Raw genomic sequence first — 24779 nt, 5'->3', positions numbered from 1 at the left:
CAGTAGCCTGATTCAATATTGCAAACACCTTCACAACATCCAAAAAACAAACAAACAAAAAAAAACAAAACAAAAAAACAAAAACAAATTGTTTCATCCAGAACATGTATCTAACGATTTTTTTTTCCCTTTTCCAACCTCATGGGAATTTAAAAGTAAAAAAATAAAACAGTAAAACTATGACAACAGCACCTTGACATTGTTTTAATTCCAACGCTATCAGAAGGTAAAAGCAGTAAACGGATATAATACTAACAGGAATAAAGATACTTACTGTCTAAAATGTAAACGGAATGTTTTGGTTCAAATTTTTTTTTCTGAAAGAGGACAGTTTATCATCAATTCACAATTGAAGCAGCATGCAATTTTATTATTTTTTTAAACTTTTTACGTTTTCAATTCTTGGCAACGGCAACAAACCACAATGTTATCGAGGAATGTAATGCAGAGACTTATTTGTTTTAGTTGTGCGCAAATGACGTTTGTTCCCCTTCAGGTCATGGATATGTTCAATAAATAGATTGTGGAACCACTGTACTGTATAAACTTCAGTTATACATGCAGTCCATAAAATTATTATTTTACTGAATAATTTACCCTGTTATGTATATATACAAATAGATAATTTTGTCTCAATATAATCTATACAACACGAATCCACTATCTTCCCCTTTTAATGGTCAATGTACATACACAGGAAGTGTCTATTCTTATAAACCGCCAGCCAACTCTCTTTTTGTTATCCATGGTGAGAGCTCGCACATAAGACTGGGTAGTTCGGCACTGGGAATTCCAATGCCTCTTGTCTATGCCCCTGCAACCCTCTTTTGTGTAACCTTTGGGATTGCATTTGGTCTCATAGAAGTATTGCTTCAGTTGGCCTTTGGGTACTGGGACTTTTTCCAGGACCGTAACCGTTGCACCAGACATGTCCACTGCAGTCTTTTTCTCTGCTGCTGTTACCCACTCACTAGTACTGTCACACACGCTCAGCTCCCCACGGCGAGCAGGGTCAGAGTGGCGCCGGACCCTCATGGACATATTTGCTGCATCCAAGTAATTTTTGTACTCCTCAAGCAGAAAGAGCAATGGGGGCTCCAAAGGCACTTGACTGCTTAGCATAACCCGAGACGTGTACAAGTCAGCATCCTTGTTTTCCTCACTGGGCTGGATGTCCTGCTCCTCATCTAGAAGCTCCTCTATGACATGTTCAAAAGTGCCTGCCAATGATGTCAGTCCTCTTGAACCAGTGTTGGGCCCACTTAGGCTCTCCAGAGTCCCATGGGTCCGAAGACCTGGGTAAGCCAAGCTGCCTAGTCCTCTGACACTTGCTTCTTTCATAGGGGCAGCTTTCATGCAACTGAAGTATGAAATAACCATAGTAAGGAAAAGGATGGTCATCACTCTTCTTACTTGGTGGAACTGTTAAGGACAAGACAAAAAACAGAGATTTAAAATTTCATAGGGGCCAAAAAAAAAAAAATCCATATCCATTTAGTTGACCTGAGAGGAGAAAAGTTTACTTATGTAACAGCTGTTATGAACATCAGCAGCACAAAGGTGTAGATTAATATCAATGGTGCATTATTGTTTCCATTTTATGAAAAGACACTCAACATTTGTCCCTTGATTTATATCTTCAGCTAACACATAAGCCAATGAATAGGCAATCCTGCCCAAGGTCCTTCATTAGTAAATGTCACACTTCAGATACTATATAGGCCTAAGATTTAATGACCTTCCATTTGTGGTGCAAGTGTAACAGTAGATTAGAAATGGCACTAAACATCCACAGTACAATGGTAATAATTTGAAGAGTTTCAGAGATTGTCTGTTACAAAAAGAACAGGAGGATTTGTGGCACCTTAGAGACTAACCAATTTATTTGAGCATAAGCTTTCGTGGGCTACAGCTCACTTCATCGGATGCATTCATTCATCATGAAGTGAGCTGTAGCTCACGAAAACTCATGCTCAAATAAATTGGTTAGTCTCTAAGGTGCCACAAGTCCTCCTTTTATTTTTGCGGATACAGACTAACACGGCCGCTACTCTGAAACCTGTCTGTTACAAGTACACAGCTATGTATTTTAACCCTGATGTAGAAGTTGAGATGTAAAGTAAGGCTACCTTCTCTTGGCTATTAAAACAAATTTGAGGTTGTGTAGGTCACAACATGAACATTCTGGGCAAAAAGTAATTAGCTATGCATTTAGTCCTTATCCATACTGCAGCTTGAACTATGCTAGCAACAGCCATACTAAATAAAAGCTGCTCTGTCAGAACCCTCTCCAGCAACTGTTTTCCTGTGTGGTTGTTGCTCATGTGGGTCAAACAAGATTTCCATTCTGAGTGCGCGCACAGGTATTTTATTCCGAGGAGTGTTGTGGCCCAAACCGTGTCACAGCCTGCCTGCCTGAGGTTGTCTATAGCATATGTGGACACAACCACCATAACCTGTAACTATGGTTTGAAAAATACCTTCATTCACCAATAGAAACTATACAATTACTGAGTGTTGGCAAGCCTACCTCTTGCCTAAAAGCAGGTGTGTACAGAAATTGACTATGCAACCAGACAAACCATCACAGAGTTAATACTATAATAAACACTTAAAATACAGCCTAAGTAAATACATTGTTTGTATCACACACACACACACTTCAACACACGTTATATTGAAAGGACAATAATAAAACCGCTGTACGGTAACTTAGAAGGGCCAAATTCTACCGTCTTTATTCAGGCAAGCTTGCTGTTGAACGCAGCATTGATTTCAACAGTTTTGCCTGAGTAAGAATGGCAACATTTGGCTCCAGTGCTTGAGCACAGCGGAGCTAGCATGAACCAGCCATTAGGGCCCTGCCACCCCCCACCCCCAGGAGTTTTAAATATCATGACTGTCTGGTTTGCCTTCTGTGTCTCACACTTGGCCCACAGTCTGTGGTGTGAGATGGGCAAGGTGAGAGAAATGCTTGCCATGTGTGATAAGGCAAACAGCATGCAGTATGGAAGAGGAAGTGTGAGGGAGTGGTTTATTTATTATCAAACCCCACAACACACACCCAGTAGAATTAACAAAATTTGTTCCTATCAGCACCTCAGAGAGTCTGCTTGCATGTCTATCCACCTCCCCTTTGTTTTGTCTTTTCAGATTATAAGCGCTTCCAGGCAGGAATTGTCTCTTGCTATGTATGTCTGTACAGTGCACATTTTAGATGCTACATTGCACATTTTAGGTGCTCCTTTAATAAGAAATCCATACAATCCTTGAAACCCCTTAGCGACAAAGAGAGCTGTGTTTGCTGATCTGAATGTGCTGCTACAACATCTTCTAAGTCCACTTGTTACTTTTGCCCCCTTCTGATCCCTGCTCAAGCCAGTTCACTAGTAAGCAATGGCATTGTTCACATTTTTGAAGCAGCAGCTAATGTTCATTTCAGTGCTTTTGAAGTTCATTCGGAAGTACCTCATACTTGGCATGCACACTGGAGTAAATGCTATATTTGTCTGGCAACAGGGTGCTCTGCAGAAGTCTTACTTCATCTCCTACAAATAGTCTGTGGGAAACCAGTACTCCCAAATTCGCAAGTAGAAAAGACCAAACTCACATGCTAGAGGGACACTGCCCAGGTTTTAAGGCCCAACATTCACTTAGTGAAGGGTTATTTCTTTCAAGAGGAATTTACTTGAGGATCTCCCCAGCTCAACTCACCCCTTATGTCCAAGTCATCCTTCCTGTTTAAGTGTGTCACTGTGGCACAGACACATTGAAATTAAACAAACCTGATGCCTGTGATTCACAGGAACATAGTATTTGCTCTAATGATGAGGAACAACCATATTTTGTACATGAATGGTGTTTTTCATCCTTTGGATCTCAAAGCATCTTACAGACTGGGTATCATTATTAATATAAACATAGATTTATCTTACTGACAGACAGGGCACCTATGGCACTGAGAGATTATGCTCCCATTGGTTCAGCTGCACCCAAGAACTGAGCCACTGAAAAAATCTGTAAACATTTTGAAAATTCTCCCCTCAGTGATTTGCCCAAGATCACACAACAAGTTAGCAGCAGAGCTAGGAACAGACCAAGATCTTATGGCTTCCATTCAAGTACTCATTACTGTTGTTATTATTTATATTACAATAGTGCCCAGAGGCCCCAGCCAGTATCAAAGCTCCATTGTACAGGGAGCTGTACAAGAATAAAATAAAAGACAGTCCCTATGCCAAAAACCTTACAGTCTAAATAAGGATTAGACATGCCAGGTGGATGTAAAACACAACAGGGTGGGGAGGGGAGAGACAAAGGTAAGTGCAATAAGGACACACATATGAGCTAGGTGTACAGTTTGGGGGCCTCAAAGTTTGTTTTAAAATTAGGCAAGTAAATGAGTGACAGAATGAATCACTAACAGACTACCTACCTAGGCAGTTTACAGCGGGCATCATGATAGCAATGGGGTTTAAGAAGGGATTTGAAGGAGAAGAGACTAGTGGCTCTGCAAAATGATTTAAGACATACATTTCACCAGTAGTGGCTTAGCCGTTTTGCTGGCCAAGGTGGAAAATGTTTTTGGCACCTCCCCTCCCCATGAGTGACTGAGAGGCGGGGGGAAAGCCAGCCAAAACTGAGTGGCACAGCAGTTCAGCACCTCTGGAAGTTGGCATCCAGATGATTGCCCTACACCCCCCTAATCCTCCCCCAGAGTCAGCCATAAGAGATCTTGTGAAAAAGAGGCATGACAGTGCTTGTGGGAGACAAAAAAAAAAAAGAAAAGAAAAGTTCAATCTATTAGTCCACAGATATCCTCTGCCAGCTGGCCATTGGTCCATCCAGTCTGTCACTGCTCAATACCTACTGCTTCAGTCAGTTACCACCCACAATGCACCTAACCAGTTCTTCCCTACATCATGGTAGAAAAGAATCCACCCTAATCCTGATCAATTTACACATGACATAGATTTATCTTTATCGTGCATAAGTAATCTGGAGGGATGGGGGCTGAAGTCCAATTAGGCTTTCAATCCTATTAACAATCCTCTCAGCCATCTCCTACATTGCCAGATTTGCATGATGATAGCGCACATGTGGATTTGTTGATACAAGAGGTCACCATACCATGGCTTTTTTTCCTTTTAGCAATTTAGCCTGGCAGCAAACAGAAAAACTATATCTGGAATCCACCCTTAAGGCACCATAAACACACATTTCTGATAAGTGAATCTTGGGACCCTAAAATGTCAACAGTCTCCCCTTTAAACGAGTTATGGGTCAAGTACCAATGGATATGTAACATCTCAAAGGATGGGTCTGTCTGTATTTCTTTATAGAGAAAAGAGACTGTTAGTAACTTGTGCATTGGGCACAATCATCATCCCTGGCAAAGAATGATGTCCAAATGTGCTAATGTGGAGGGAAATCCTTTTAACACATACAAAACCTTATCATTTCATAGGCAACAGTGTGCTCATAGTGGAAGCACAGATGCAGTCACAGGAAGTCTGCTAATCTTGTAATGATGAAGTCACAATGGAATGAGAGTGTTAAATCTCAGTGCTCAGATAAAATTCTTTCAGCCACTTTCAAAAGCTGGAGACTTTTTCTTTGTTACTTTAAAAGTATTACCCCAGGCACTGAAAATGTACTGATGAATGCAAGGTTCATATCTCACTTAAGGAATTGGTACCAGATCCTTAATATTGTAATATCCATATCAAAAGGGTCTCTGGAAACAGTTATTACAGTTTGAATGTGAGTTTTCAGTTCTTTCCCTTCTGCTCCCAGATCAATAGAGTTATTGCCTGTTCCATTACAGTACATGTCTTGTAAATCCAAATACCAGTACAGATTATGTATGCACTCCTGTTTGCTGCTTAGCTACTATGCTGTATGAGCCAGAGGAGGGAAAAAGAGAAGAGAGCTGTATTTGCCTATCTTCCAATCTGCTTTTCTAACAGCATTTCTAAATATCCTTTACTATTGTATCCGTGCAGGCGGGTGAGGGTGGGGAAGGGATTCATCCATCCAGAATCAGTGCAGTACTTTCCTTTTCCATGTGGAAAGACAACCTCAATGAAACCTTGCACGGAGGTGCCTCAGCAATTCTAGGAATCTGTGCACAGGGCTGGGCTATAACAATTGTCCCTTCCCCACACAGGCAAAAAGTGACAAATATACCTAGAAGTTAATGCAGCATGCATGCCCTTTCACTTTCCCAGGAGGGCCCCAGGGCACAGAGCCAAAAGGTGTGAAATGGGACCACTAAGCCAGTACAGATGCACACGGCTCCTCTGTGGATCGTCCTTTTTCTGTAGCAGATCCATGGGGATCTCTGGGGTATTCCAGGCTTTGGGGACAGAATCTCTGCCTTTTTTGCTAGGGAGAGTGTGGTGGCCAACTTTCTGCAGTAACTCAGTTTTCCTCCCTGCCAGAGCTTTCCTGCCACTGCTTTTTCTTTTGGTCAACCAGGGCAAGATCTCCCACTTCAACTCAAAACACAGACCAGGGCCTGATCCTGCATGTTCTTTATGGGTGCTGTTACTTCTTTCCATCAGTTATGCTCTGAGATGATGTGTTTGGCTTTAACACAAGTTTGACACAATACACTTTTTAATATTAGTTTGTATTGTGATAGCAACTAGAAGCCCTGACTGAGAACAAAGCCCCATTATGCTAGGCACTCTACGTGCACATTGTAGGGGATGGTCCCTGGCCCAAAGAGTTTACAGTATACATAGCCTAGATAAAGGAAGAACCATTTTGGCAGAAGGGGAACTGGGGCACATAGAAATTAAGAGAATTCTCCAAGATCACACAGGAAGCCTGTGGCAGAGCTAAGGAACTGAAATGAGGTCTCCTGAGTCTCAGCCCAGTGTTTTGACCACAGAAACATCCTTCTTCCCTAATACAGCATGTCAGAGCAAAAACAACAAAAAGTGAGGTCATACACCACATGGGCCTGAGCTCAGATAAACCTGTCCTGGTTTGCACTGGTGTAATGCCACTGAAGTCAATGGAATTACATTGGTGTAAGTGAGGTCTGAAGTAGGCCATGTAACTGTAACAATCGGAAGGCAACCGGTTACATGCGGGCCTTGCCAATTATCCAGGACTAGTTTACATCTGAAGTTAATTACATATCTGCATAATCCCTCCAATAAAACAAATACTTTCATTTAATGAGACTTCATTGAAATATAAAATAGTATAATTATATAGATACGTAATTTAAGCAGATTCTAAAAAGATTAACAGGTCCTATTTCCAACAGAGAGACCTAGTCAATAGCTGTGCATAAGTACATTTCTCCACTGGATCTTGACACTAAAGCCACATGGTTTTGAAAGTTAAAATAAAGGAAACAAATTAGGCAGTGAATTGTACATGAGGCCTTTAAATTCATCAGAATGGAACCCCAGGTGGGAGATAAAAGTAGCAGCAAGAAACTATTCAATTTCTGTCTTGCCATTTTCTAAGATATTTTTTTAAGTTCAATTTGCTAAATTTTATTGAAGGGCACAGACATGAGTTCCTGCTCTATGTATCATTACAGAAGCGTGTGAACAGATACCAAAATGAAATGCATGTCAGCACATGATTTGCAAAGACTAAATGTACTGAGAACAAACAAGATTAACTTTTAACGCATGCATAACTGGATGTTTGATGCATGTAGGTTATCCTTAGGGGTATTTATACATCCAACTTTATAATTATTTTTAATTACTGAAATCAAAGGAAAAAACCACATGCACAAGTCACAATCTAAGGAATTAGCGTGTTCGTAAATTGTTGCATGATGTGAGGGAAGAATTATTCCCTATTCATGCTGGTGCTTATTGCTTCCTCAGGTAATAATACCAACCAGCTATGTTGCCAGAGATGGCAGCGATGGAACTACACAAGCTAGGTGCTATTTGGAAGTAAAGCTGCAAGAAGGTCTGAGTTTGTTGCAAACCACATCTTGCGAAAATGAGATATTCTTATTGTCTCACAAGAGTGTATGACAGCTGCTATACAACAATAATACATTGTATAGCCGTGATAGCCAACCTGTGGCTCTGGGGAAGTATATCTCTATTCAGGGTACCATATGGGGTTTTTGAGGAGTCCCCAAGTTTGACCAGAGCTCTTGCACCCAAGAAAGAGGGGAAATGCCAAGAGCAATCAGGGGAGAGGAAAGGAAAGAGGTAAACTGAGTCTCAGAAAGCCACAAAACAATTGTGCCATGCTGTCCTGACATTACATTGAAATATTAGCTTGGTGGTGCTGCTGGTAGCACTTGTCCTATAAATTCCTGGGACTGGGAAAGCTATGGGGCAAGGATGGTGGTGGGGAGATGGTTCCCCCAAATTACAGGGAGGCATGCCCAGCTGTTCCAATGGTACAAAACAGACTCCTCCCTCCACCCCATACCCAAGGTCGTCTTAACCCCCAAAAATACTTGAGGCAGGAGCTCCTGGTAGCACCTCCATCAGGCTGACATCTGAGAGGCTCACTGTCCCCACTTCGAGAGGTGGAGACAATGCAGAAAGTGGCAGCACAGGTAGGTGAGGAAATGGCAGGACAGCCTTCCAAGCCTAGCGGCTCAGTGATGTCACAACTCTTGTTCACCTTCATTTCAGCAGAGCGGTGATATCCTTTGGGTGGGGTGCGGGTGTGTGTGTGCATGAACATTCTGTTCGCTAGCTGGGAATGGGTGAGAGAGGATGGATCACTGGATGATTACCTGTTTTGTTCATTCCCTCTGGGGCACCTGGCATTGGCTACTGTCGGAAGACAGGATACTGGGCTAGATGCACCTTTGGTCTGACCCAGTCTGGCCTTTTTAACGTTCTTCTTATTTTTAATACTTCTACAATGGAAAATGGTTGTTTAGCTCACCACACACACAGCCTTCCAGATGTTTGTATGACACTGAGCACCTTGAAGACCTGGTCTGGATTGGGTAGGGCGACCATATATCCAGTGTTGGCCGGGACAGTCTCTTTTTTAAGCCCTGTACCGGCTGTCCTGACTTTTTCTTCTTTTTTAAAAGGTAGCATTTGTCCCGTTTGCTCTGGCTGACTTGATCTGCTGGCAGGAGCAAACAGGACCAATGCCTACTTTTGTCCAAAAAGTGGGGTGCAGTGTGGAGGAACTGGGGAGGGGGGGTGGTGGCAAGTGGAGATGCCAACCCCCTGCAGCAGGGGAGGCAGAGTTGGGGAAGTGTTCCAGCATGGCAGAAGGGTTCCAGCAACAGGCTGACAGACTCCTGAGGGGTCCCCCTCACAGGATTCTAGCCACGGGCCAACAGCCTCAAGGGGCTGGGAGGGGAGAGTTCCAGCCACGGGCAACAGTCTCGTGCAGGAGGGATGGGGGGGGCCTCAGACGAGCAGCTGGGAGTATCCAGTTTTCTCTTTGGGAAATATGGTCACCTTAGGATTGGGGCCTCTGAGCACAACCATAGTGAATAAAAACAACAGCAGCTTTCCAAAAAGGAGTTCACCTTCTGATAAGAGGCCACAGGTGGAACACTCCACTCAAAAGGGGAATAATTTTCAGAAACTTGTGAGCATGTGAATATGGGACTATCACTGAAACAGTTCTACAGACTGAGCTACAGAAAGTGCTAATGAGTATCCACTTATACAGGATAATGCACTAATCAGAAAATAGCTTAGAATTGAAATAACTAACAATGCAGAAGGAGCACCACTCAAATATCTTAGCTACCAACAGGTTCATTTTACTTACCAGGAGCTGAGTATGGTGGGGCGGGGAGGGATGCACCATTCTATAAGAACTATACCAGGGGTTAGTTTCTTGCACCATTCTATAAGAACTATACCAGGGGTTCTCAAACTGGGGGTTGGAACCCCCTCAGGGAGTCACAAAGTTATTACATAGGGGATCGCAAGCTACCAGCCTCCACCCAAATCCCGCTTTGCCTCCAGCATTTATAATGGTGTTAAATATATAAAGACGTGTTTTTTAATTTATAAGGGGGGAGGTCACACTCAGAGGCTTGCTATGTGAAAGGGGTCACCAATACTAAAGTTTGAGAACCACTGAACTATACAGAAAAGGCATAACTTCCAGGAGTGACATCCAAGCATCAGCAAAGGCTGATCATTGGAAGCAACACTGATTTCCAAACAGAGGTTAGCTCTGAAAACTGCATGCAACAATCTTAGCACCACTTACACTTGTGATATTACATCAAAGGATTGATTCAGCAGAAACATTGAACAGCTCTTTTGTGACAAGACAGATTCCTTTATGGAACTGATCACTCCTTTTAACTCTGCGTGAAATATAACCAGCCTATGTCAAAATTTAGCCAGTTCCACACTGAGGGTAGTTTTCTCTTCTTAATCAGTGAACAAGCCACGATTTGCTCAAGCCACTCTCCTTCAATAGCCAAATTAGGGTTGCCAACCCTCCAGGATTGTCCAGGAGTCTCCAGGAATTAAAGATTAATCTTTAATTAAAGATTATGTTGTGATGAAATCTCCAGGAATACATCCAACCAAAATTGGCAACCCTAAGAGCCATTAGTACTGAAACTCATGCCTAGCTGGATTGCAGCCATGATCATGCTGGCACACGAGTTGTCATACCAGTTTTATTTAGTGCTTAGGTTGCCTATCAGCAATGGGAAAGCTTGCAGAACCTCCCAAATAAGAACATTGCTGCAAGCAGTAATTCCTTTCTGGCCACCTATATGGCCACATAGGTGGCAGTTTGGATCAGATGTAAGCAATAGACAATGCATGTCTCATGTTGCTAGGAAGACTAAAGGTTAGGAAGTATAATGCTCAGGTGACACATCTGTCCCATGATATGGGCAGACAGACAAGGCTGTACAACCTCAACTGGCCCTCAGTGTGCTTTCTAGATAGGAAGAAAGCAATAGGGACACTACACTCATTTGTTCTAGGCAAGATACTTATCTGTGTTGAGGTCCTGACTGTGTGTGGCTTTGATCTAGGTGACAGAATAGCTGACTGGATACCTTGCTGTTAGCCATAGTCAGTCCTCAAAATGAAATAAATCAACAGTTTGCTGTGATGATCATGAACCAAAAACTGGAAATGCCTGTTATCAGAGCTCTGACCGTATTAACATAAACTGTGTCTGTATTTGTTAGCAGTGTTGACAGTCATCTTCTGTCCATCCACCCAAAGTTTGGACTTCTCTCAAAACATGCTGAGTCCATTCATCAGCATGGCATCTCTGTGGGGATACTTTCCATTTATGGGCAAGGGTTAAAGCTTACATTCAGATTCCAGAGTGGCTTCAGGGAGTCTGATAAAGCCAGGAGTCCAAAATTCCATGGAATGTAAAGGACAATATTGGTTTGTTAGCAACAATCTGATTGGCTAGTGGTTGAGCTTGGGAAGGTTGAAAAGCCTCCATCGTCTATGCCATGGTGGGGAATTTTTGTTGAACACAGACATAAATACTCATTAGAAAGCTAAACCACCTCTGTCACGGCACTAAAGCAGCGTGTGGGGAATTGCTGCATGTGTTCCACTTTGACTCCGTGCTTTGAATGTTTGAAGATAACAGGTTACTCACCAGTAGCAATATTAAAATATTACCAGAATTGCAATACAGACATTTGGATATGGAGCACACGCTTTTTTTTAAAAAAAAATTGATAACGATGATATATAATTTCTGATTACAAGCATCATGCAGTAGCATTCACAGTATCATTGTGGTAAATCAAGGCGGTTTTTTTTAAAAAAAATAGATTCTAATGAATACAAGACAGCAGCCTTACAGAAAATACAGGGTAAGTGTCAGATAACTCTTGTCAGGCCCCTGTCCTTGCTCCCAAATGTAAATGGAATGACTTCTTTTCTTGAAGGAATATTCCGCTGTTTTGTATTTCTATAAAGGTGGAACATTGAAATGATTTCTTTCCCGACAATTAAAAAAAAGTTGGTTTGCCCCTTCCCTGAGCAACTGTTTTTTTATAGTTTATTAATAAATGTACGGGTTTTTTCCCCAATTTTCCATGGTAGTTAATTCAGCAAGTGGTAACAGAGGTTTATTTCATACTTGTCACTAGGTCTAGTGACAGGCTCCCTGCAACCCTGAGACATTATTTCCATCAGAATTAAAAGGTTCACTGCTCTGGTAAATCCCAGAAGAGCATAGGGGGCCAAATCCTTAGCTGGTGTAAACTGGTAAATGGAGCTATGGTGATTTACACCAGCCGAGGCTTTGTCCCAGTATTTCCATGGACCGATCTTGTGGGAATGAAATTAAATGGGGTTACCACCCGAACAGCTGCATCAGAGCAGCACAATCTTTTGCCATACAGAAGACAGGTTCCAGTGAGACAGACTCCTCACGGACAGATGTATATTTGGGAATGATGATGTTTTCAGTACAACTCTATAACAAAGGTGGCTGATTGGAGTGTAGACGGTTTCCCAAACATGACTCTCCCCCCGAAATGTATCCTGTAACTATTTGCAGAAGTGTACAAGTAGCTCTAACATACCTGTAAGCAGTGATATGTAAAAGACAGCCTGTCCCAAGCTAACACTCCGCCCTCCAGAATGCTTTGCTTCTAGGAAATCCCCTCCTCCCCCAGCTGTGTTTGAGTGTGGACGTGGTCTTGTTGCCAAGATACAGCTCTTGCTGCCAGACCCCTCAAGCTCCAAAGAGGGAAGAACACACGTTATTAAGTAATTAAGTAACATATCTATGAAGCGGCTTCCGGGCCAGCCCCTTCCCGCAGATTCTGCTGCCTTCCAGGGAAGGAGAGCCGCTGTTCAGATAGCTGAAGAGAATGAGGAAGCAAACGTTAACTGAGGAAAATATAATGGTTCCCCATTCCAAAGAAAAACTAAACAAAAGACAAAAAAGCCACACAAAAGGATACAAAGTAGGCTACCCAGAAATAACCTTCCTATCAGAAATAGAAAACAGCTCTGTATATGGACAGATGGACAAAGAACCAGGTCCAGTAACTCTTGAGAGGTATTACTCTGAAAAAAATAAAGTGCAAGAGGACACAGATCGAGTATTTGAATTTCTGTAGTCCCTCCCTACTTGTATAAATTCTAACATTTTTATAGCGCTTGTCATCTGAGATCTCTAAGTGCTTTAAAGACATTAAGCCTAAGCCCCACAACACGTGTGTGAGGGAGGAATTGTATTAAAAATCCCATTTTCCTGATGGGTAGACTGAAGCACAGAGAGATTTAAGTAACTTACCCAAGGTCACACAGCAAATCAGTGCTGAGCCAGGAAAAGAACACAGAAGCCCAAACTCCCAGTCCCCTGCTCTAGCCACTACAGAACATAGCCTACCCATTCATATTACTCATACATTTTGCAAAGCTCTCTTTAGCAACACTGGATTCACTCTGTTTCTTACTCAGAAAGAGGCAGGGCTGCTCATTAAAACCTTAAGGGTATTATTTTGAATACATATGCTAGCTCACTCCCATCTGTGTTGTTAATTAGTTCCTGACTGTAGGTTAAATGTAGGGCATGTCGTCACGAGCCCAAGGTGGGGTGGCCAGACCTCCTGCTCTTGCCATATGGCTTTCTTTTTCCCTCCCCCCTTCACTCTTCAGTTTTTAACCTGATCTCCCTGCTTCTAATATGTGGGCTCAGCAACAACAACAACAAATATTGTTAAAATTGAAATGACATGCTAATGTAGAAACATGCTCTTCCATGCTCAGGCAGCTCTTCCAGAGTATTGATTTGAGACACATCACAGCTTCCGTGGCCCATACACAATGATTATGCTCCAAGTGAAAGCAGCTTCAGAAAAGCTGAAAATAACTATTCCACGTGTAGAACAACTACTGCACAAGTAGGTGATAGCCAGGGCTGCAAAAAACATTGCCCTAGGAGGACTGCATAATATGTTGCCAGGAACATGAAGGTCACCCCTTAATTTGTTTAAAATGGAGAAGAACAGAGCTGCCCCATTTGTAATACAGATACATTCCCTGGGGAGAGGATGAGATCCAGTATGCAGAGCTCCATCTCGATCCAAGCAATGGGAAAAAAATCAAGATGGAGGCAGGCATATTGGATTCCATCATCTCCAAGGCCACATCTCTCTATTCAACGTAAGACAGCCCTGGGTCATATCACATAATTCAATGGATCACATTTTGGGGTACACTTGAAGATTACCAATCATCAGAAGTGCTAAGAACTTGCAACTCCCAGCAAAATCAATTCCCAGTGAGCTGAAGTTGATTACAGAAGTAAATTGCAGGTGCTCTGCACCCATCAGAATTTGGCCCTAAATCTGTTTGCTTCAGAGTAGCCTTTGTTTAAACTCGTTCATGGCTTTACTCTGTCCTGTTTTCCATTTCTCATTTAATGGCTACTGGCCCATTAGCAAGGAGGTTATAGAAGAATTTTCCAAATGCATGATTTTAATATTCTCAGACAATTTGGGGGCTCTATTCAGCAAAAGGTCAATGTTGAACCAAGTTAAGACAAATCCAGGTGATTGAGCTTTTTGCACTACTTCTGTGGAACTATCACCCTCAGATTTGCCAAAACCATAGGCAGAGGCTCCATAGAGATTTAGGGCTCAGCTCTCTTACAGCCTTATATCATTTTATTATTCAATTTAGTCTTGCAGAATCTTATTCTCCCACTGGTCCTGGGTGAACTTTTGGTTTAGAATGGGCAAATAAATCATCATTATTTTTTTCATTTATTTTTATCATTGTTAGGCTGGAAAAGTAAATTTTGTGCCAGGGTTGGTAAACGTTATGACAATTTTATAGGGCAACTTTAAGAGGGACTTAAAAACACCGCATCATTTGGCCCGTGCTCCAAGGAAAACATGTCACCGAGATATGGGACAGGGTTCTTTAACAAACCAGATTCTGTCCAGGGAAACTAGGTATCTTTGTTTATGAGTACCACCGTTACAGTGCTGGATGTTTCTGTGCTGTTACATGCAGTTGTATTGCCCTGATTTTTCGCCCTACTGAGTGCATGTGGATAAACAATTGCTTAGCTCACCTTTCTACTGTTTCCTTTAAGAGGCTCCTGCATATTCCAGGCTGTTTCCCTCATACAGAAAAAAAACTTTGCAAAACTTCTCTTTGCTGCTCATAAAAAAAAGAAGAACAAAAAACAAGGACCTCCTTGCTGACCAAATCTGCATGATGCATCTGTGGTGACCTGCCAATATTTTGCAGTGAAAAGATAATCTGTGACTTTGTCACAAGCCATAATGTTCAGATTTGGATCCAAACCCTATGGAAGTTCAGAGGTGTTCAGATCTGGTTTTGGTTCAGCCCACTAGGGCTGAAGGACGGTAAGGATAAAGGGTAGCCATGAAGTTCATGACTTCACCATAGTTCATCTGTGTTTGGATCTTAGGCACTGGTTTAGACTCACTGCCAACTTGGCTTGTTTGTGGTTTTTCTTCCCCCTTGGATTCAGCTGTCAGCATTCAGAGTGAAGCCTATCATCACAACTATTTGTCTTTTGGCATTTATGTTCTAATCAGATCAGATGATCAACTCATGAGGAGCAGAAACATCAACTGAAGATCCAAGTATGAGAGCAGGAAGCCAGCAGACTCTCATTTATCTGAGAACACCAAGAATCAAGTCCTAACAATGACCAGGAGCCCTTGCCAAGAATATTCACACTAGCAACAGGGACACCGTTATTCTTAAGCAGGAGCGACTGATTTCATTAATTCAGCCCTTAAATAAAACTAAATATATGTAAGTAGTTTCTTTTCATCTCAGGATCTCAAGCACTTACAGGGTGCATGTCCATTTTAGAGATGGACAAACTAAGGCCCAGTAAGATTAAGGATGTTGGCAAATTCAAACAGTCATTGACAAAGCTGGTTAAAGAATCCAGAGATTATGATGTTTAGTTCCCTGCTCTAAACAATGCTGTATTTCCTCAGGAGCTCTTATGTTCAAATAAAGCAGTGTTTTACTCATCTTGGATGAGACAAGGGTTGAGAGGATTGAGAGGTTGTACTAGGATTGAGAGGTTGTATGTTTGATTCTACCATCTCCTTTAGACACTTAATATAAGATCCCATGAATATTGGTTAGGGTGAGAGGAAAAGGATTCTAGTCCAGTGCTTGCTGCTAAATAAATAATCATGATGCAGAAGCATGTGTTGAGGTCTTTTAAACCCCTATGTTTGTACAACGATATTTTTGCTCAAGAGTCCTCCCTATAATTGAGACATATGTTTTTTTGCCAGCAGCCTACTCTTACACAACACTGCATACATATGTGTGCCTATGTGGCTACTGTACTGTAATAGGCCAGCTTCTGCTCTCAGATGTGCATACATAACTAGAATTGCAATCAATGGGAGCCTCTCAGATATCTGAGATCATAATTTGATATAGTGAACACTAACCATATGACTCTCTATAATGTAGCATAGTATAAGACTTCTGCATTTGTGCTCCTAACTTGAATATAAAGGATTCTCTTTATATCACAATAACTCATTGAATCCCAAGAGAAACTTAGGAAATATAGATTAGTCATCTACCATAATATAGTGTGTGACTGTAATCGTAGGTTCTAAAGTTTCTGAGAAATAACCAGAGTCATCATTTAAAAGGACAAGATGCTAAGTAAATATTATAGACTAATGGCTGGGACTTTCAAAGTTGCCTAAGAGTTAGATTCTCAACTTCCATTGGAATTCAGTGGGAGTTGGGGGCCTCAATCTTTTAGACATCTTTGAAAACCCTAGCTTAATGGCTGTATACTGGCTATCTTAAGTCTACCTTTAAGTCTCTGAAACCAGTCTCCTATGTGAAGTCAGGGAGAAATATTTAGAAAAAAGATTATATGGGTTCTGGGAGGTAGGGAGTGCAGAGAAACACTCTAGCGTTCTGTATGAACAACTCCTGATGGCTGCACCAGGGAAGTGCATACTCCCAAATGGAAGGCAAGTACTATAATTTCCATCAACCAGAAGGAAATATGAAACATTTAAGAGGGGAAATTGTCATTGCCCTCCTTCATTCTGGGTTTCTCTGAGCCAGCCACACATAGAATAGAATAATCCACTCTTCATTGTACAATGTATGGAGTAGCTAAACACACATCTGCATATCCCTCCCACAGTTCAACCTCAATATTGTATTTAAAGATTGGGTTCAGAATTTCAGCCACTTTCAAATCAATGGGAGTTTTGCAATTTACTTCAATGCAGAGAGGATCTCATCCTCAAGAGTCACAGCCTCAAAAAATTCTTGGAATTTCTATTAAAAAAACTTTCCTGCACAATAAAATTATTTTAAATTAGTTTTCACGTAAATGAAAAATCAAATCCTTAAAGGGATTTTGCAATCATGTATTTGGCGCACACTTTGAACATGCAATTGAGTCTCAATGACACCTGTAACAAACCCAGAGAAATTTAACTTGCAAATATTTCCCTAGTAATAATATAAAGTTAAATAGGCATCTGATTTACTGAAAGTGTTCCTTCTTGTTTATTTGTTCACACCGCATAAAGAGGACTGTGTGAATACTAGAGTTTTCTGCCTCATCAGAAAAGTCATAGACACAACTTTAATGCATAAATATTTTAAAAACAAAGACGCCATGCACTGGTAAACCTAGTTTCTGTCTACTCAGAGCAGTTAATATTAATAGCCTCATCACTAATTTCAGTTTTCAAGAGTTGCTTACACAAAAAGTTGTTGGCATGTCTGGCAAATGTGTGGAATTTATCTCTAGGTGGCGATAGTAGTTCAGATTTTGAGCTACTCAGATCTACAAATACTTCTCCAGAATTTAGCAATAAGTATTCTTTTTATCCCATAGAATTAACTCTTGTAATTATTCTACTCTGAAATTAAAGCAACGTCCCTATTTTCTTTAAATTTATAATACAGTCTGAAATTAAGTAATATGATTTCTGCATTTTGCTGTCAGAGTATATGGAAAAAGGCAAATAGATTTAATGGACCCAAAATTAAGGCACCTTTATGGAATAAAGAGCCATTAAATTTCAAGCATTTTAGAGGACTTAGAAAAAAACTCATATGGATTGTCATGCTTTCAATTTTGTACACAATTGCCATGGAAAGAAATTACAAAGTCTTAATTAACTAGTTTAAAAGAGAATTACTTCATGGAAAGATACTACATTCTTAGTGAGGTAAATATACAACTACTGCAGCATGATGACAGCTGTCACGAATGCATGAAAAGTTATTATATGAAGTCTTATGGAACTCATCTTCAGACAATTCGTGTAGCTATTAGTGATGCCTAGATTATGCAGTAATGGGACATTTTGGGACTGGTAATATCAGAATAACTAAGGGACTATAATCACATATAGTCGGTATCATCCTAGCAAATCCTTTGTTTATACTACAAAATAAAAACAACCTGTTTTCTCCTCCCTTCCTTTTCATTTTGTATACTTGAGTGATTTATAAAGAATTGGAATTAATACTTCCTGTGATTGAAACTAGGATACTTGTTTTTTTGCACACCTAGTTTAACAAAGTTGATATAGCATGACTAGCAAATACGTGGTTAATGTAATCAGATCCTCAATATATTAGCAGATCCTCAGCTAGTTTAAGTCAATCTGGCTCAGCTGAAATCAATGCAGCTATTTTACACCAGCTGAGGATCTGCCCCAGTATGGTGAAGAAAGTGAAAAATTAAGACCCTGAACGAGCAAACACACTTTTGCATAAATTTACTCATGTGAATATTTGCACAGATGTCAGTGAGACTTCTCATTTGAGCATAGTTACCCACATACATGTTTGAAGGATCAGGACCTAAAATTATAGCAATACATGCCTAGCATAAAATAATGTTATGTGGTATTCCAACAGAACAGCTGTCCTAATAACACACCTGTCTAGTCCAAAAACTAAAGTATTTTCTTCCCTCTGATGCTGTGTCTTCTAGTATTTAAAGAAGTCTGCCTCCAAGTGGCATAAGGATTTAATCTGGCAACATCATCTGTTACACAATGTAGTCAGTATAAGAGCAAGTTGTTCGAATGCACTGTGTAGTTAATGTACATTATTATTGTGGCAGCATCTAGGAGTCCAATCATGGGCCAGGATCCCATAGCGTTAGGTGCTGTACAAACACAGTACAAAAGGTCAGTGTCCTACCCCAACGAGTTTACAATCCAGCTCTGAGACAAGAGACAACAGATGGAAACAGTCAGATAGGGGAGCACAAAGCAACAATGAGACAATAGTGGTCAGCAGGATACACAGTGGTCACAGCTTACCAGCTGTCAGTCTCAGTTCCAGCTGCACATCAGTCAGCTTGTTTAAAAGCACACCTGTACTGCTTGATCACTGCAATAAGATGTGTTAAAGGGGATATTACTCACCTTTTTCCTTTTTTGGAACCAGAGATTGTAATTTGTTCCACTACTTCTCATTTCAGTAATATTTAAAAAAAAATTACAAATCTAGTACTCAACTTTAACTGTTCTTAAAAACACCTATTTAAAATGCAGTTCACTGTTTGATATCACAGAGTGTGCCAGCATATGAACTGCTTTCAGAGATGATTGAGAGAGTCTTTCAATTAAGCAGCAATTTTGCAATTAGGAGTACTCATAACAATCATTTGAAAACAAGTCAAGACAAGTAAGTAATTACCCTACTAAAAGGATATAGCTGCTTACATCAGAGCCTCCAGTACCCCACGCAGTGCATAACATGAGATTTTTCACTGTAGGCAGATGACACATGCTTAACACTATGTTTCAGCCATTTATATAAATCTATAAGGCAGACACTTAAAATAAATTTGATGGCCTTTTATTTTTAAAGCAGTAGTGTACTCACTATAGCAGTGTGAAAGCTCACTGATCTCCACTCTCAGATTTACACACACAAAGTTTGAGATTCTTCTGCCCATAACTTCTCCTTGACTTCTGCTTTCCTATGTGCACCCTTGAGGGCCTATTAACTGAGCTAACAGTGCAACTTCTTCAGCTATTATGTTCTATTGTTTACGGTGAGACAGTACTGTAGAGATAATAAGTTAAAACTGCAGGCTTCTTTCAGCTCTGGATCTTCATTATGTGTGCGACTTTAAAAAAGATTTATTGGATGTTTATTTTCCTATGTGTGTCTTGACTGCACATTAGAAAGATGAATTTTAAAAATGTAACTCTGTACTGTGTTTTCAGCTGGGTCGTGCAGTCCTCCTGTGGCAACATATAAACTAATGTGTTTTATGTTTGAAAGCATATTGATGAGAGCCAGCCTTTTCAGTTTAGCCTCCTCATCCCCTTACAAAATACAATATACACTTGCCCTCCCCTTCACCCCTCTACCCCCGCTCCCCTATTCCAACAGAGTTATTCAGATAAGAATTAAAATGTTGTTGATCCTTACAGCTTGCTCTAACCTGACTTTACAGCCTTATAATGACGGCACCTCTCTGCAGTGCTAGAAAGCAAAGAATGCTGTGGACCTGAACACAAGGCATAAAATTTATAAATGGGTTTCCCGAGCTGTGGTTCAGTGAAGTTGAACATTAAGTGGTAGTACTATGGCAGAAAATTTGTTCATGTTATGGAGCCTTGTAGAAAGGCTCTTCTTGGGTGTGTTAACTAACAGTGACTATCAGCACTTTTCAAGTGATTTTATATTTGAGGCCAAGTTGTGGCTTTGGCCTGAGCCCAGAGTAAGTGGCAGCATGCTATTGTGCTGCCCCAAGAGTGGACCAGAAGAGAGTCTCAATGTGCCTCACAGATTCCCCCACAGTCTGAGGGACAGTCCTGCATCTAGTCTGTTTGCACACCTAAAGCACCACACATGTGCAGTGGGAGGAGATGTAATGCCTCTGTGAAGACTGTCTCCTCCTGCACATCCACCCATGGTTCGGATAGCTAGGACATGGCTGCCGGGAGCCTTATACCCACTTACATCACTGCACAGCTACACAAATCAGGCCACCTTTGGGTCAACGGTAATGCAAATGCTGTGGGGGCAATTTTGATTCCCATACTCACATTAAGTAGTATCTTACTCTGCAAGTAGATCCATTGATTCCAGTCAGACTATTCAAGGACTAAACTACTATTCAATGTGATTAAGGGATGAGAAAGTGGCCCTAAATCAATATTATGACCTTTTACTGTGAGGTGACTGATTAAACACATACAAATAAAGGACCAGATTACAAACTTCTTACTCATGCTGGTGAACAACTATCCACCCAAAATAAGTGGGACTAGTTGGATGACTAACTGTTCATGTGTATAAGCAAGAGGTTCAAAGCCTGGCCCTATGTGTGGATATGTATGAAATACCATAGATTTTTTTATGTATATGTATTTTTATCAAACCACGAATTACAGATACACAAATATTTGCTGAAGAGAATATATCACCGGGATAGATTCCCTGCATACATTAAAACTCAGTTACTAGAAACATAAATAAATAATGACTATTGATCTCACAATGGTAATAACCTCAAAACAGCAACCTATAATAAAGTGAAAGTAAAATGTACATTGTAAAAAACTTTAATGTTCAAGTGAAGACACTAATAGCATCTCCGGAATTAAAAAGAATGATGTCCATGATTATAACATTTTACTCTTTTAATGTCGTAAAATTATATTTTAAAAAAATCAGTAGGATATTGCAAGGTATCCAAATCATTAATTCAGTTTTGACCATCCAAAACCACTTACCATTTAATTCTAATTCCTTTTCAGAGGAAAGAGAACTATTTTCAATCTAGCCATGAAATTAAAACAAAGACAGAAAAAAAACACCATTATTTTACCATCTTCCCAATTCTTAAAAGAGAGAACACATAGCTATTATCTAATTTACTCAAAGATAGAAACTTTTACACCCTGAAGAGTTCTCTTCTTCATTCATTGCACACAGAGTATAATCCGTTTAATTATTTACTGAATACTTTCATATTCTTTCCTCAGTTTAACACAAAGTTGATGAAAAGGACAAAGACTTTATGGTATTGGAATTCCAGTTATGGTAACCAACATGTTTTAAATTCCAGTAAAGGTTACATTTCAACAAGTGTATCTTTCCATTCACCTACTGTACCTCAGTTGATATATAGATACATTATTCTGAGCTGCGGTCAATGAGTTTCTTCTCCTTATACTCAAACATTCCATTTATAGTTTCAGGCAATATGTTACACATACACTTATGTATGCCCACTGCCAAAACTGCACTGCTTAATTCCTTACAGCTATAATAGCTTGAAGCGGTCCATGTCATAGCCAAATAACCTTAAATCTGGAGGAAATCTAATGTTGCATAAAGCAAACAATGAAAGTTCATGCATTACTTTTATGACTATATTAAAAAAACAGTCCTGAACATGAGAATGTAAAGTATCAAAGTTTAACAATGAAGAAAAGATGTAAAATGTTTGAACCCAAATGTATTTATTTACTACGCTGTTTTGCAGCTTTTCCTGTAGTATGCTCTATTGTAAAAGGTGTTTAGCACACAGAATTACATCAGTGTAACCAGCAAACTATTATTGCTGAAAGAGATAGAGTACTGGGAAGATTACTCTGAGACTTAGAAATCCACTTTGCCTTCATTCCTGTCAATGTACATGCCTTTACTCTCCTCAGAAAGTGTTCACTGGTTATTGCACAGACCGACTGGGGGAAACACCTCATTGCAAGTTCAGTTAAGACATACACATAAGCTAACGGTGATGACAGATCTCTCATGCTCTGCGCATCTCACGCCAGCTGTACAGAGGCAGCTATACGTCCCTCATTCATTACGGGTGCATCATTTGCTAAATGTGACGCTTTAGCAGAATACAAGCGGGCTGGAGTGGCTCGTAGCTCGCGAAGATTTAGTTGGGGATTGGTCCTGCTTCGAGCAGGGGGTTGGACTAGATGACCTCCTGAGGTCCCTTCCGACCCTGAGATTCTATGATTCTAAGATCCATGGAAGACCTTCCAGTCCCCAGCAGGGAATTGAGATCGGTGGTGACAGCTAGCTAGCCTCGCTCCCCCTTTCCTTCGGCCGCAAGCTGCTGTTCAACCACCGGCCAGCAGAGGGCCACCTTCCCCACCAAAACTCCCCTCGCTCGCTCCCAACCTTCGCACCGGCGCACGGACGGCGTGCGCCCCGCGGGGCTGTTTTGTATTGCAGCCTTAGCTCCGGCCGCCGCCGCCGCCCCCCCGTGGCACGCTCGTTGCCTCAGCCCCTGCAGCAGCGCTCGGGCAAGCTGTGTCGCTGAGCCTGCCCGTGGCCGCACCCCCCGGGGGATCCCCGTCCCCAGCCAGCCAGCCTGCGCAATCCCCGTCTCCATTACAACGCACGGGGCTCTTTGCCCCCGGCTCTGCCAGGGCTTGGAGCGACGGGGAAGCCCTGGCGGCCAGACACTCTTCTCGGGTCCCCCTTCGCTCTGGACCGAGCTCCAAGCCGCCGCCGGGAGACCGGACCGGGGGGCTGGGCAGGGGACAGGCTGGGAACCGCGCCACCCCCACCTGGCTCCGAGCAAGCCCAGCTGCGCTGCCTGCTACCTGCCCAGCCCCTGCCGCGGCGCACGGGGCGGACAGGTGTCTGCGCGCGCCGGCGGGGCGCTCTCCCGAGCCCAGCGGAGCCTGCAGGGAACAAAGGCGGCTGGGGGCGCTCCTGAGCGGGGAGAGGGGAAGGACCCCCAGTCCCATGACCCCCTAACTCAGCCTCACCCCGGCTCGCATCCCCCCCTCCGCCCATGGGCGCCCAGCTCCCGAACTCCAGAGCCCTGGATCCCCCGTCTCCTCTTCCCCCAGCCTTGGATCCCCCCGAGCCGCGCCCCCAGGCCCCCTTCCTGCCCATCCTCCCTAGGCACTCCCCTCTGCACGGGATCCCCTCCTCTCCCCGGCCTGCGTCTCTCCCGCTTCCCCGGGCTCACACTGCGCCAGGGGCTGCCCGCCCCCAGGGGCTGGCTCATGGGAAGGGGAAGCCCAGCCAGAAGTTGCCCCTGGCGGCCCCCCGCCCGTGCCCAGCCCTGACACTCAACTTTCCCGGCCAGGCGGCCGCGCTGGCGGAGAAGAGTGAGTTAGTTCGGGCCAAGAGACGCCTCGTACCTTGTTGTCCACGCAAAGCCTGCTCGGGTCGCTTCGGAAAGTCACATCCTCTCCGAGCCGCCCAGTCCCACCAGCCGCCTCCTGCAGCCCCAGCAACACAGGAGGCAGCTCAAGTGTCTCATCAAAGCTTTATGAAGGGTGGGAGGGCAGCAGAGTTGTTGTGAGGCTCAGATCCCCCCCACTCCCACCCCCACTCCCCGGCTGGTGCAGGAGCCTCTCACACAAGCCTCTGCCTTGGCTTCTTCTCACTCAGGAATTATTTAGATCTCCGTTTGGGCGTCTATTGGTCAAACTGTCTCCAGCAAGCAGCTCCAGCGAGCCCGAGCCACCAGCGCCGGGTTGCTTGGCTTAAAGGAACCGCACGCCTTTTCCCTTCCATCGCAGCCGAGTGGGACAAGCCCCTCACTCAGCAGAGCACTGCCAGCCCTTCCCTCTTTCCCTAAACTTCTTGCCCTGAAGGGGTCCGATCAACAACCCCCCTGGCCTCTTTATTCTATGCTAGTTAGTAATACACTCTCCAATCAGTTAATACCGGGGGGGGATCCCCCAGAATTTCCCTCCCCCGATAATTATTCTGATTCACACACTTCGGCTTCCACAGCTGCTGACTCAGGTCTACTGCCTGCTCCTTAGTTTGCAACTTCTATATCCCTGCTACAAGGCAAAAGTGGTGTTTGACTTTACTAAAGAAACG

The 24779-nt window shown here is 42.4% G+C and overlaps 1 protein-coding gene across 5 annotated transcripts in view; it reads right to left on the bottom strand.

Moving 5' to 3' along the window:
* Positions 1–504: 504 nt before the first annotated feature.
* BDNF (brain derived neurotrophic factor) overlaps positions 505–24779 on the bottom strand; it is a 46530-nt gene continuing 22255 nt past the window's right edge. For 4 of the 5 annotated variants that reach the window (XM_073347787.2, XM_073347790.2, XM_073347786.2 and 1 more), the window contains exon 2: positions 505–1422. In XM_073347787.2, the coding sequence (XP_073203888.1) occupies positions 661–1422 (762 nt within the window). In that variant the 3' untranslated portion in view covers positions 505–660. Of the gene's footprint in view, positions 1423–24085; positions 24397–24779 lie in introns of those variants that run through there. The other variant, XM_073347788.2, reaches the window with a different exon arrangement.

This window comes from Lepidochelys kempii, chromosome 6 (genome assembly GCF_965140285.1).
Source record: "Lepidochelys kempii isolate rLepKem1 chromosome 6, rLepKem1.hap1, whole genome shotgun sequence".
Taxonomy (NCBI): Eukaryota; Metazoa; Chordata; order Testudines; family Cheloniidae; genus Lepidochelys; species Lepidochelys kempii.
This window is presented reverse-complemented; position numbering and strand designations above follow the sequence as displayed.